Source organism: Hemiscyllium ocellatum, chromosome 19 (genome assembly GCF_020745735.1).
Source record: "Hemiscyllium ocellatum isolate sHemOce1 chromosome 19, sHemOce1.pat.X.cur, whole genome shotgun sequence".
NCBI classification, from domain to species: domain Eukaryota; kingdom Metazoa; phylum Chordata; class Chondrichthyes; order Orectolobiformes; family Hemiscylliidae; genus Hemiscyllium; species Hemiscyllium ocellatum.
Genome location: NC_083419.1, coordinates 67,023,785 through 67,038,158, shown reverse-complemented (window position 1 = coordinate 67,038,158; position 14,374 = coordinate 67,023,785). Strand labels below are relative to the sequence as shown.

Here is a 14,374-nt window from a genome sequence, read left to right as displayed (position 1 = left end):
CCATGTTTGTGCTTTTTGTTTCATCCAAACTTAACTATTCCAATATACTTCTGGCCTCTGGGAACTTGAGGTCATCCACGGAGCAACAACTCCTGTCTTGTTTTGCAAGTTGTAATCCCCTATCACCCCCTGTGCTCAAAGCCAGTATTAGCTCACAGTCAAGCAACATTGTGTTTTAAAATTTCTCATACTTGGCCTTGGTCTTCTATCATTTCCTCCAGCTTCACAATCCACTCACTTTTTTAAATAACGTGTAGGTTTGCTCGCTGAACTGTACGTTTGATATCCAGATGTTTCATTACCTGGCTAGGTAACATCATCAGTGGCGACCTCCAAGTGAAGCGAAGCTGTTGTCTCCTGCTTACTATTTATATCTTTCTCCTGGATGGGGTTCCTGGGGTTTGTGATGATGTCATTTCCTGTTCGTTTTCTGAGGGGTTGATAGATGGCATCTAGATCTATGTGTTTGTTAAAGATCTAGATGCCATCTATCAACCCCTCAGAAAACGAATAGGAAATGACACGACCACAAACCCCAAGAATCCCATCCAGGAGCAAGATATAAATAGAAAGCAGGAGACAACAGCTTCGCTTCACTTGGAGGTCGCCACTGATGATGTTACCTAGCCAGGTAATGAAACGTCTGGATATCAAATGTACAGCTCAGCGAGCAAACCTACACCCTAAACTTCAACCTGAGCTACAAACCGTACTTATTTATATTCCACTGAGCCTGGTCTTGTATACAATTGTAGCCATGTCTTCAGTTGCCTGGACCCTAATTTCTGAAATTCTCCGTTTATCCCTCTCTGACTTTCTATCTCACTTTGTTCTTGAGAGGCTTTCCTTAACTTCTCCCTCTTTGGTTGCACGTTTGGTCACCTGGCCTACTGTCATCTCGCATAACTCATTGTTGTAGTTGGCCCGATGTGAAATGCCTCATGATATATCATTAGCTAAAAAGCATTATCTAAGTGTTGTTATTTAATACCTATACTATTTCCTTAATTGCCATTCTAATTTCTCTCCTCTCAGCATCTAAGTGATCAATGTTTACTTCTCATTTTCCTTTTTTTGTATAGGAAAGAAAAGTTTACCAAAGTTCTACGTATCTTGCTAATTTACTCTTGTTCTTTTATTTCCCACAATTGATTTTTATAAATTTTACTTTGGTTTCTATAAAACCTGCAATTTTCAGTCTGGTACTTTGTATTACAACGCTATTGGCTGTGGCTTCTAATCTAATATTATCCCAACTTCTCCAGCTGGTCACAATTGGATGATAATTCCTGAGAAATTTTGGTTTCTTGGTATATATTTATGTTGAGAATTTTGTGCTATTTGTTCGCTATTGAGTAGTATCCCCTCAATGTTGCCTCCTTTCTCTTAATCTAAATTTTATCTGATTATTCAGTATGAAACACTTCAGCATGATTTATTGCATTTATACTATGCCTTTAATACAAGTTTTTGGTTAGGGTTGGTGTTTGCTTTCCTATTTCTCATCCATCCAACCACCTAGAGTATCAACAGACATTTGTTTTTGTTTATTCGTACATGGGATGTGGGCATCACTGGTTGTGCCAGCATTTGTTGCCATCCTGAATTTGACCCAAGTGACTTACAGGACCATTTTAGAGGGTTACTAAGAGTCAACCACATTGTTGTTTGTCTGGAGTCACGTGTGGACCAGACCCGCTAGGGGTGACACATTTCCTTCCCTGAGGGAGATTCATGAACCAAATCAGTTTTTACAACAATGGTCAATGTTTACATGATTGCTATTCAGCTGATTATTTTTTTTAATTCCACCTTATTGAATTCAAATTTCAACATCTGCCATGGTATTATCTGAGATATAGAGGGAGTTTTTGAGTGCATGAATAATGAAAAGTTAATTTGCATGTATACCAAGTAATGAAGAAGACTAATAGGATGGTGTCCTTTATTATGAGTGGAATTGTGTATAAATTTTAAGGATGTTATGCTTCAGTCATTCAATGCATTGGTGAGACCACATCTGAATCAGTAGGTTGTTGTTTCAAATCCCCCTCCTTGACATGACACTCCAGTGTTAGGGCAGATTCTGCTGTCTTGTCAGAGAAGCCTTTTTTTTTTAAAACAAGCAAATGTAACATATCCCATAGCACTTCCAAAGAGGATCAGAGAGTTATCTCTGGTGCCCTGGCTTGCATTTCTTTCTCAATCAAAATTCAAAACACACTATCTGGTTGTCATGACTCCTTTGCTCTTCCAAGTAATGTAGGGGGATTTTTTTTACATCTGTCCAAGTAGGTAGATGGAGACTGAGTTCAATCTGTGAGAGAAAACATGGCACCCCTGACCGTATTGGTCTCCCTCAGTATTCCACTAGCATGTTGGCCTTCTTGTTCTGCTGGTTCCCTGAGTGAAACTTGAACTTGAAACCTTGTGAATCAGATGTTTGTGTGCTACCCATTGAGCCACAGCTAACACACACTATGCTTTAAGAAGTCTGATGGTTATGAATGTCATTGTATAAATGAAAGTCTGTCTTTTCATCACTCTGGTATCTTTTACTATGAGATTACTGGCTAGGCCCATTGCTTGGAAAAATTGAGATCTAAAACATCTTCATCCTTCTCAGCTCTGCAACTTGTGAGCATACAAGTATATGAATTTGGAGGAAGAATAGGCCATTTTATAATTTTGATATGATTATGACTGATCTGATTGTGGCTTCACTTCCACTTTGTAGACTGCCACTTCTATCATTTAACTCCTCTGTCACTCAAGAGTCCGAATCAGCCCTAAAATATTCCACAACCTAGCCTCATTGCACTCCAGAGAATTCCAGACCAACGGCCCTGAGACAGAAAGAAAAATGTCTTCACCTTTGTCTCAATTGTGAGAATCCAATTTTAAGTTGTATCCTCTTGTTCTAGTCTCTTCTACATGGTAAATAGCCTCTTAACCTCTACTCAGTTAGATCCCCTCAGGATCACCTTCTAAACACCAGTGGATACAGACTCTTCCTTTCTTCATGAGATAACTCCTTCATCCAAAGAAGTAATCCAAGTGAGCTTTGTCTGAATTGCTTCTAATACTCTCCTTTCTTGTGAGGATGCCAAAACAGTACACTATTCCGTACGTGGTCCCATCAAGATCTGCATTTGTAACATAAATTCTCAACTTAGTCATTCCGTTCCCCATGCAGTAATTGACAAAATTCTACTTACCTTCCTAATCAAGTGATGTATCTGCATGATGACATTTTGTGGTTCCTGTATCAGGGCATCCAAGTCTCACTATATTAGAGTTCTGCAATCTGTTTCCACTTAAGTTGTTTCTTTTCCTTCTCTTCTGCCAAAGTTAACATTCTCTCAAATTAAATTAATTTTGTCAATTTTTTTTGCCAATTCACTGAACCAGTCTAAATTCTTCATAGACTCTTCATATTCTTCATAAATTATTCATAGTCTTCACATTTCTTCCCACGACTTCAACTTCAGAATGAGACTGGGGAGCGTGGGGTTCAAACAATCAGATTCAGGGGTCTGTTAATTTGAGAGAAGGGATAGAGTTCTGGCATTGTGTAGGGTGGGAGAGAAAATTTGTCAAAGTGGGTGTTCCAGGGAGCTGTGTCAAATGCATTCTCCAAATTTCCCCTTCTTATGAGTTTAGAACAAAGAAAATTACAGAACAGGAACAAGCCTTTTGGCCTTCCAAGCTTGTGCTGATGCAGATTCTCTGTCTCAACCTGTTGCCTATATTCCAACGATCTTTATCCATTTATTCCCTGCCCATTCATGTTTCTGTCTAGATAGATCTTCAGTGACACTATTGTGTCCACCTCTGTGGTTCCTGGTACCCACCACTGTCTGCATAAAGAACTTTGCACGCATATTTCCTTTAAACATTTCCCCTCTCACCTTGAAGTTGTGACTCCTAGTAATTGAGTTCCCCACTCTGGATAAAAGTTTCTTGCTATCCACCCTGTCTAATACCCCTCATGATTTTGTAGACCTCAATCAGGTGTTTAACCCCCTTTTTATCTTTCTAATGAAAATAATCCTAATCTAGTCAACCTCTTTTCATAGCCAGCACACTCCATATCAGACAACATCCTGGTGAACCTCCTCCGCACCCTCTCCAAAGCATCCACATCCTTCTAGTAATGTGGCGACCAGAATTGTATGCAGTATTCCAAATGTGGCTGAATCCAAGTCCTGTATAACTGTAAAATGACCCGCCAACTGTTTTACTCAATACCCTATCCGATGAAGAAAAGCATGCTGTATGCTTTCTTGACCACTCTATCAACCTGCATTGCCACCTTCAGGGTACAATGGGCCTGAACACGCAGATCTCTCTATACATAAGCTTTCCCCAGGGCTTTTTCATTTATCATACAGTTCACTCTTGAATTGGGTCTTCCAAAATGCATCACCTCACATTTGCACATGTTGAACTCCATCTACCATTTCTCTGCCCAACTTTCCCATCTATCTATATTCTGCTTCATTCTCTGACAGTCATCTTCACTGTGTGCTATTCCACCAAACTCCGTGTCTTCTGCAAACCTGCTACTCAGACCACCTATACTTTCTTCCAGATCATTTATGTATATCCAAACAGCAGCAATCCCTGCATGGATCCCTGTGGAACACCACTGGTCATAGTTCTCCACTTTGAGAAAATGCCTTCTACTACGACTCTGTCTCCTGTCGCCCAGCCAGTTCTCTGTCCATCTAGCTAGTACATTCTGGACCCCTTTCGATTTTGCTTTCTCTATCAGCCTACCATGGGGAACCTTATCAAATGCTTGCTGAAGTCCATGCATAAGATACCTACAGCCCTCCCTGAATCAAACTACTTTGTCACTTCCTCAAAGAATTCTATTAAGTTGGTATGACATGACCTTGCCTGCTCAAAACTATGCTGCCTATCACTGATATGCCCATTCACTTTGAAATGTAAGTGTATCCCTTGGTTTAGCTAATTTGCTTTAAGTAATTTATGTGCAGTTATCTGTCCATCTCCAATTATTGCATTTCTTTTGCATTTGTTGCTGCATCTTTAATACTATGTCTCCTTGCCCTGCCCTGTCATGTTTAATTTTGATTATTGTTAATCAAATGTAATTTTAACCAATCTATTGTATTAGCTCTATTAAACCTCTGATTGAAATGATTGGTTTAATATAGGTTTTTGAGGTGCACACCTGTTTCCTCTTGGCTTATCTTTTATGCAAATGGTACAGACTTTCTCACTGCAGCTTGATTATTGAGGGTTCGGCTTGTAAGGTTGCAATTTACAAATTCAAATCTCTTACCCTGAAAAAGTGGGCATGAGGATGTTAAGCTATTGTAACTAGTGCAAGTGTAGATCACAATAATGAATAAGGGCAAGGAAGGTCAACTGGACCATTATATTTCATTTCCAGACCAATCTTTACTCCTTCTTATCCCTCTGACATACATTGCAGAACTGAAGTACTGTATTGCAGCCATATAGCTATGAACTTCCTCAATTGCTGACATGCCCTTTACATTTCATCACTTGACAAATCCTTGGTGGTATGTATTCAAGGAAACACCTTCCTATTTATAGAATGTGTACCTTAAAATACAATGATGTTTCTGTTGTGAAGTTGACTCTGTGATCTGAATGTTAATTATTGATGGGTTGGGAATGTCTACATTTTTCATCAACTGCAGCACTGACAGAGTTTACAGAGGCTGACGAGATGATTGCAAACATGGCCATTAGCCAGAATGCCTTCCTTTTCCTCACTGATGCTGTGGTGAGAGCTGAGGGTTTGCACCAAGACGAATTCTACATCCGTAGGATTCACAATCTAATCACAGATTTCTTGACACTGATGCCAATGAAGGTAAGTTGTAGAAGTTTATTCAACTGGTCCACGTCAGCGCATAGCCCCTGACAACTTTCTGCACAAGTAAATTTCCTTTTGGGTGCCCTGACTTTGAATTCCCTTGTATTCACTCTGTCACCATGCTGAACACGAAACACCATTTCATCACTCCATTAGATCTGTTCCCAAGTACAAATAAAACCAGAATATCTTCCTTTGACCTCTCCCATGGAGTGGAATAGAGATCCTTTGGACAAATTCATTTGAAAGCACCAACTCATTTATGTTGTACCACTGCTATCTTCATGGTTCGTGTTAACCCCTCATTTAAAGAGGAGATTCTCTTCTCATTTTTGACTCCACAGCTTGCAAATTCCTGTTTGAAAATCATAATTCCTGTCAGTTTGATTTAATATGTTAAGATTTTTTTTGGTATGATGTAATGGGATACATTTGGATGAACTAAGTGGGTGAAGAGCCCGCTAATTTTGCTGAGATATTGGGCTCCAGTTGTCTCACGAAACTGGGAATAACTGCATGTCAAACTTGTGATTTATTATTGATCATGACATGTGAAAGCTATGTTTTCATTTTAAAGAGCATATTCTTGCAGATTGGCATATGCACGTTCAATAAGTTTAACTCTGAACTAACAACTGTAGATGGAATTACATCTCATGTAAATGTTATTCTTGTGACTTTATACGGAACCATTTATTTGAACTCAGTTTGTTTCAGAGATATAAAAACTTGTCAGCTAATCAACCAGTAGTAATTTCTTTTTTAAAAAGAACAAAAATAGCATTCATTTATGACAATGGGGTCAAGTTTGGTATGAACTGTTACTGGGTATACTAATGTCAGTGTAATGCAGGTATACTCCCTTATTCCAGCACACTACTTGAGATCTGCTGTTCTGCTGACAAACATCTGATGTCAGCACTGAATTTTACTGTTCAATTGCAACACTTTTGGTTATTTTTCTTAGCCATTTTTCAGGAACAAGTTTGTTCAGCAAGTAAAAGCTTGGGAAACAAATCTTATAAAGCTAAGAGCACCAAACCATCAAAACAATGTAATACTAGCTGGCACTTTAAGAAAATGTTTTGGAGCCCATTGAATGCCGAAATGGGTTAATGCTTGAATGAAGAGTTAATAATGCATTACAGAGCTTGTCCTTAGACAAGTTCTTGAAACTTTTGACCTCAAATATCAGGTTGTCTGGAAACAGGAGTTTAGTTCTTAATAATTGGCTGATTATCATTGTGGTCTATGGGAAGTTTTTACAAGGAAATGCTGGCAGTTAATGTTTAAGTTGCAATTTGAAACTGAATCATGGCCCATCTTGTACAGGTAGACAGTAAGGAACAAAGGAAGAAAGAGGTGGAAATGCCCTGTTTGTGAATCCTTTAATAGAGTCATACAGTAAGGAAATAGACCCTTCAGTCCAACTCATTTGTGCCGACCAGATGTCCCAATCTGACCTAGTCCCATTTGCCAACATTTAGCCCATATCTCTCTATTCATGTAACCATCCAGATGCCTTCTAAATTTTGTAACTGTACTCAATTCCATCACTTCCTCTGGCAGCTTGTTCTATGCATATACCACTCTCTGTGTGAAAAAGTTACCCGTTAGGTCCTTCTTTAATCTTTCCTTTCTTGCCTTAATCCAATCCCCTCTAGTTTTGGACTCGCCCACCTAGAAAAAGACCTTGGCTGTTCAATCTATCTTTGTCCCTCATTATTTCATAAACCTCTATAAGATTACCCCTTCGCCTCCGATGCTGCAGGGATAAAAGTCCCAGGCTATTCAACCTCACTGTGTAGCTCAAACCCTCCAGTCCTCGTGACATCTTTATAAATCTCTTCTGCATGCTCTCAGGGGAACAGTATCCTTCATGTCAAGGGGCAACCAGAATTGGTGTTTGGCATTCTTCTCTTCATTCATCAGAACATTCAAATTTAGGAGTTGGGATGAAAAGTTGCAGCTGTATAGGACATTGGTGTGACCACGTTTAGAATACTGCTAACAATGTGTAAATACCATTGTAATTGTTGAGGTGGTCGATCGCAAGGGAAATAGACAGGCACCTCTGTGGCCACAAACAACGCTCCAGGATGGCATGCCAACCCCCAAACACCTGTGTCAAGGACACCTGGGAGGGCAAACAGTTAGCCATCAGGGCACACACAAGCACCGGTGAAGCAAGCAACAGAAGGGCATGTGATTCCAAAAGCAAGCATAGACAGCCAAAATGCAAATCACAAAGACTTTAAAAATTTTCTGTAATTATCTGTTGTTGTCATGATGGCGTGACTATAGGTGTTCACTGTATCCCTACCCTGCAGAGAACCGATTTTGATTGGATCAACTTCAGGCATATTTGATGAACCAGGCCGTATTTTAACATGAAACTGTCTCTTCTACCATCACTTTTGTGGTTCAGTTCTTCATTTTAAAGTTTTGGCTCCAGATTGTATGTTAGATGAAATATATAATTTTTCTATCGAGATTGGTACGAAGTGTTGCACTGCACCGGAAAATGATATCTGTTGAGGAATTAATCTAGTTTGACAGGTTGAGAAGGAACAGGGAACATTATTTTTAATGGAATAAGTTTGGGTTCAGACTGGATGTCAAGCTGTTCTATTTTCTTTGAGCAGATAGGAATAAACTTTTGTGTTGTTGCTTGCGAATGTGGTGTGTGCTGAATCTTTGTATGCTTAACAGAGAGAGCTGGGCTACAACTTGGTCTGGTGTAGAGGCTCTATTATATGAATTAACATTTGTATCTGTGAGAGAGAGATGAATTTTGAGTTTCTTCCCCCTTTTTCTAGTCCTGTCTGTTCTTGCTCTGGTCGTTTTGCCTCACCCAGGAGATAACATTATTGTGCTAGGCAAGAGAAAGTGCTAAATCTCTCAATTCCCTGGCCATTGCATGTGGCACGCTTTGCACAGCTGCTGGTCTTTTGCTTCCCATCAATTTTGTAAGATAAATTGAGCAAAGACAACACCAGTGAGACTACTAACTTTCACTTCTCTTTGCAATCTAACCTACTGTATTAACAGGTTAAACAACTGCGGAATCGTGCAGATGAAGATGCCCGAATTATCCATATGAGTCTGCAGATGGGCACTGAGCCACCTTCCACAGTACGCCGTGACCTCGAGCACTTAATGCTGTTGGTAAGATGAAACTTGATACCACCCTAAACTTTGACTTGGAATGAACAGGCACCAAACTGGTACCTCAGTGAACGGCAACAGCAACATACATTTTTGCATTGTAGCATCTTTAGCATTGTAAACCAAAATAGTTTCAGTAGTTCCATCAAAGATTGAACTAGATCCACATCAGTACACATTAAGATAAGTGACAAAAAGCTTGGTCAAATAGGTGCATTTGACGGCGTATCTTCACAGACAACCAGTGAGATTTACGGAGTCTTAGAATTAAGGTGCAAACATGAGCACAAAATGAGGCAGCTTAAGAACACATCAGTTGGTGTTGTTTTAAAAGAAAAAATACTACAGATGCTGTAGATCTGGACTAAAAGCAGAAAGTGCTTTATGAATTGTTAGCATGAAGAAAAAAATCATGTTGGACTTGAACTTTAACTTCTTTCCTGTGTTCCTGGATCTGCTGTATTTTCCCAGCACTTCCTTTTTATAATAGTCATTATGATTTGATTGGTTCCTTCCAATGATTGTTTTCGATGCTGTACGTATGGAAACTGAGCCAGGTTGTACTCCCCCACAGAGTCTGAAAAAAGAAGAACGAAGGGCTGTGTGTGCCAGCTTATGGAGTGAAAGGATTGATAGGAAGAAAAATAGAAGAGCAGTTTTTAATCTATTTATGACTTGGTGAACATTCCTGAAACCAGAACAACTCCACCTTTTAATTTCTGTTGCTAACTTGTATTGAATGTTGAGTGCAGGGAAGATTTCCCCGAATTTACAAAGCAGACTTTGCATTTTAAATGGGTGAATACATATGACTATTTTGCAGATTGAGTGTGTTGTATCGACACATGCTGGCCCACTCTTTTACAAGTAGATCACTGAGGGCCTCCAGTGGCAGAAAGTAAGTTGTGCTTTATGAGAGCAGATAACTTGCGAAAGAGTCTGCACACTTGAAAACCATTCAATCCATGTGCACATTTTGGAGGTTCACCAAGTTGTTGAGATCATGTAGTGGATTTGAAACTGCATATTTGAAGTGGTTATACATATAGTTTTGATGCTTATGTTGATTTTTATGATGCCTTACCACATCTCAACCTCTCAAATAAGTTAATTGAGATATAATTTTTGTGATTCAACTTTTGACAGATCGGAGAATTGTACCAGAAGGATCCCTTCAGACTAGAGCTCGCCCTTGAATATTGGTGTCCATCAGAACCAGTTCAAACTACAAGCATGACAGGTTCATTCTCCGGTTTGACCCGCCATAGGCCACCACAGCGCCAGGTATGTTTCCAGTGATTTCAACCAAGCTGCACAACTGAGATCATGGACCTTTGCTGGCTAAAGGTCGAAGGGCTTTGGATCATTAGTGAGGTGATTTGAAATAGCCTAATTAAATGGGAGAACATGTTTCAGGGACTGTTGTCTATTCCTGTTCCAGTATACTGTTTTCAGCAATATATCTAAGTGTTTTGCTGAGCTTTTTGTTTGTTGCAACTCCAACTCAGTTGGGTGTCTTCAATTTTGTAGCTGTCAGCTTGTAGCTGATAAATCTTTCCTTTTGGAAAAAGCCTTTAATTTCTTTTTACTTTACAGGTTGTTCTGTCTAAGTTTGTGAGGCAGATGGGAGACATGCTACCCCCATCTCTGTACTTGCCCTATCTTCAGATGCTGCGTGGACTAGCCAATGGACCACACTGTGCACACTACTGCTTCAGTCTGCTCAAAGTCAATGGCAGCAGTCATGGTGAGTTTTTTCCTGTGCAAATGCAAGCTGTACGATTATTAAACTTGAAATCATTTAATCCCTTTAATATTAAAAGACATGAAAATTCATTTGAAGTGTCCTTGATGTTCAGAATTGAGTAACGATGGTAGGTGAAAATGAATTCAAAAGGCAAGGATATGCATTGCCAGTAATAATGGATAAACATGTTACTCAGTGTTGCATATTATCATTCAGCTAGATTTGATATCTGACCTGATGTCAGGTTTGTACCAGTTGGCCTTTGTACCTCTGGCACAGAAGAAAAATCTGCGAGTGTTTTCATTTACTACTAGTATAGCTTTTTTTTTTGTCATTTACTTGTTCACGGGATGTAGATATTGCTGACTGGCCAGGTTTTCTTTCCATCTTTGATTGCTCATGAAGATACTGGTAAGCTCCCACCTTAAATCACTGCAGTCTATGTGGTTAAGAGGACACAGTGCAGTTAGGAAAGGAGTGCCAAGATTTTGACCCAGTGACAGCTGAGGAACTTTTCCTCTGGTCAGTGACTTAATCAGATGTTGTGGATGTAAAAATAATTGGGAAAACAGCTGTACAGACGAGTCATAGAGATGTACAGCACCGAAACAGACCCTTCGGTCCAAATCGTCCATGCTGACCAGATATCCCAACCCAATCTAATCCCACCTGCCAGCACCTGGCCATATCCCTCCATACCTTTCTTCTTCTTATACCCGTCCAGATGCCTTTTTAAATGTTGCAATTGTACTAGCCTATACCACCACCTCTGGCAGTTCATTCCATATATGCACCACCCTCTGCTTGAAAAGTTGCCAGTTAAATCTTTTTTAGAACACCAACCCCTCCACCCCCTCACCCTTAAACATTTGCCATCTAGTTCTAGACTCCCCCACTGCAGGGAAAAGACTTTGCCTATTTATCCTATCCAAACCTCTCGTGATTTTATAAACCTCCTATAATGTCAGCCTTCAACGATCCAGAGAAAACAGCCCTGGCCTATTCAGCCGCTCCATTCTCCAACCCTGGCAATATCCGTTTAAATCTTATCTGAACCCTTTCAAGTTCCACAACATTCTTCCGATAGGAAGGAGACCAGAACTGCACGCAATATTCCAAAAGTGGCCTTACCAATGTCCTGTACAGCTGCAACATGACCTCCCAATTCCTTTACTCAATGCTCTGACCAATAAAGGAAAGCATAACAAACGCCTTCTTCACTATCCTATCTAGCTGCGACTCTACTTTCAAGGGGCTATGAACCTGCACTCCAAGGTCTCTTTGTTCAGCAACACTCCCCAGGATCTTACCATTAAATTTATAAGTCCTGCTAATACTTGCTGTCCCAAAATGCAGCACCTCGCATTTATCTAAATTAAATTCCATCTGCCACTTCTAAGCCCATTGGCCCATCTGATCAAGATCCCATTGTAATCTGAGGTAACCTGCTTCACTGTCCACTACACCTCCAATGTTGGTGTCACCTGCAAACTTACTAGCTATAGCTCTTGGGTGAATATTTAGTGAGTTTGACTATGGATCTTCATCCTGAACAGTCCACAGACTGTCAGCGTCTAATTTCACATGGGAGTGCTGGAGTTATTCCAATAAAACACATTTCCCAATGGGGGAGACAGGTCTGCATTTTTCACCTTTTCAAAGCAGCACTCATATTTTGTGCATTGTATTCGGAAAGAATAGTTGCAACACGCAAACTATTGCTTGTGTCAAGATTAATACTGAAACTCCATGCAAAGCTCCTTGAATTGCCCAGTGAATAGTCAGGAGTAGGGAGAGGACATCCTTTCCTGTTGACCCCAGGTTTAAACTCTAGTGGATGATGAGCTTCTTGATTGCAACTGGAGCTTCATATTTGGTTCTGTGCCTCTGGGCTTTGGGTAGAAGGCTCTAAGATTTAAAAATGCTAATTGGAAAATGAAAACATTAGGTGCACCTGATGTAGAGATGGGGCCCCAGTAAAGAATAGATAACAATACAGACATCGAACGTGAGCAAGAAAAAGAAGAATAGGCAAAAATGTTCTTCAACTTATGAGTCAGTTCAGTGCACAGAAGCCTGTAAGGCTGATACAAACAATATTTATCTATTCAGGCGTTTTCATTAAAACAGAGAAAAGAGCCAAAACTACAGTTTATTTTTTGAGCAAAGGGAGAGAAAGCGCACACTAGATAGAGAATCCCATGTGGCTTGTAGATGAGTGAGATGTGTACCACTGGTTTTCAGAAATTTACAACTTGAAGTGCAAATGTGCAAGCTTCTGCATGGAGAATTGATGTACAGTTTGAAGGGGCTGGTTTATCAAGCACGACTACATTGCTCGCAGCAAAAAGTTTTTAATTCCCAAATTTATAAAAGAAGGGTCAGGTGACCACTAGGTTTCAAGCTCCATCTTTAGCAAAGTTTATCTGTGAAGCTTAGGATTCTTCCATGCACTGAGGGATTCATAACTCCAGACTTCATCTTTTCACTTAGTCAGAATGCTATGCTCAACATTTCATGTGCCTGTTAAACTAATGAGCAGCAAAATACAAAAAATGCCAGGAGCAGAAGGGGAATTCAGAATTCAATGTGCTGAGTCCAGCTAAGGTACCAAGAAACATGCATAACATATGACATTTAGGGTGGATTGCTTTATTTTTGTGTGGTTGGCATTTTTGCTATAAATTCTTTGTTACGATCGAACCCTCCACAATCACTTGATGATGGAGTGTCGCTCTGAAAGCTAGTGTGCTTCCAATTAAACCTGTTGGACTATAATCTGGTGTTGTGTGATTTTTAACTTTGTACATTGAACTGAACAGTTTAAAATCAAATCAGCTGTAGAAGTGCAGGCTGTTTTGTTTAAAGATTTTCAAGTGGGTTTAAGAGACATATTTAAGACCTTAAAGTGATAGAAGTGATAAATTATTTCCATCTGCTTAACTTATTTTGGATTTAACACAATGGAAGAATTAAAAGGGTATAATTTATAAAGTGATTAGAAATATAAAGAAGGTATGCTCACCCTGAATAATTAAAACCTTGAAAAGGCAATTTAACACTGTCTGGGGACTAATTTTCAGCATTATGAGGAGGAAACGGAGGCATGGGGCTCAATGACCAGCCACTTTTGTACTTTTAGATTCAGTGGTTATTGATTTAGTTGATGTTCTTGACTCAAACGTATTAAACACTTGTTTTTCCACATCACTAAATGTCTGTGGTTATTTTGTTTATTAAGTACTTTGTTTGCAGGTTGTCCTAACTCTCAGATGACTTAAAATCTTTCCTATTTTTCCTTCAGAAATCTGCTAATTACAACTGACCAGTCAAATTCTGGCCATGATAGTTAATATTTATTCAGGGTTCCACTCACAGTTGCTAGAAATTCTCAGTTCAGGAATTTAGCTGTGGAGTGAGAACCAAACTTGATATTTGACATTGATCTCTCATCAGAACTGGAAAGTGGTTGATTTGAAAAGTTCAAGGTGGGTCAAATTGGATGGCACGGTAGCTCAGTGGTTAGCACTGTTGCCTTGCTGCACTAGGGACCTGAGTTTGATTCCAACTGAAGGTGTCTG

At 39.7% G+C, this 14,374-nt stretch overlaps 1 protein-coding gene across 2 annotated transcripts in view; it reads left to right on the top strand.

The window, feature by feature from the left end:
• The window catches only part of nup205 (nucleoporin 205), a 109,456-nt gene that overhangs the window by 17,400 nt on the left and 77,682 nt on the right, over positions 1–14,374 (top strand). For both annotated transcript variants that reach the window (XM_060840017.1, XM_060840016.1), the window contains exons 8-11: positions 5,700–5,875; positions 8,930–9,046; positions 10,193–10,330; positions 10,643–10,793. In XM_060840017.1, the coding sequence (XP_060696000.1) occupies positions 5,700–5,875; positions 8,930–9,046; positions 10,193–10,330; positions 10,643–10,793 (582 nt within the window). The remainder of the gene's footprint in view (positions 1–5,699; positions 5,876–8,929; positions 9,047–10,192; positions 10,331–10,642; positions 10,794–14,374) is intronic.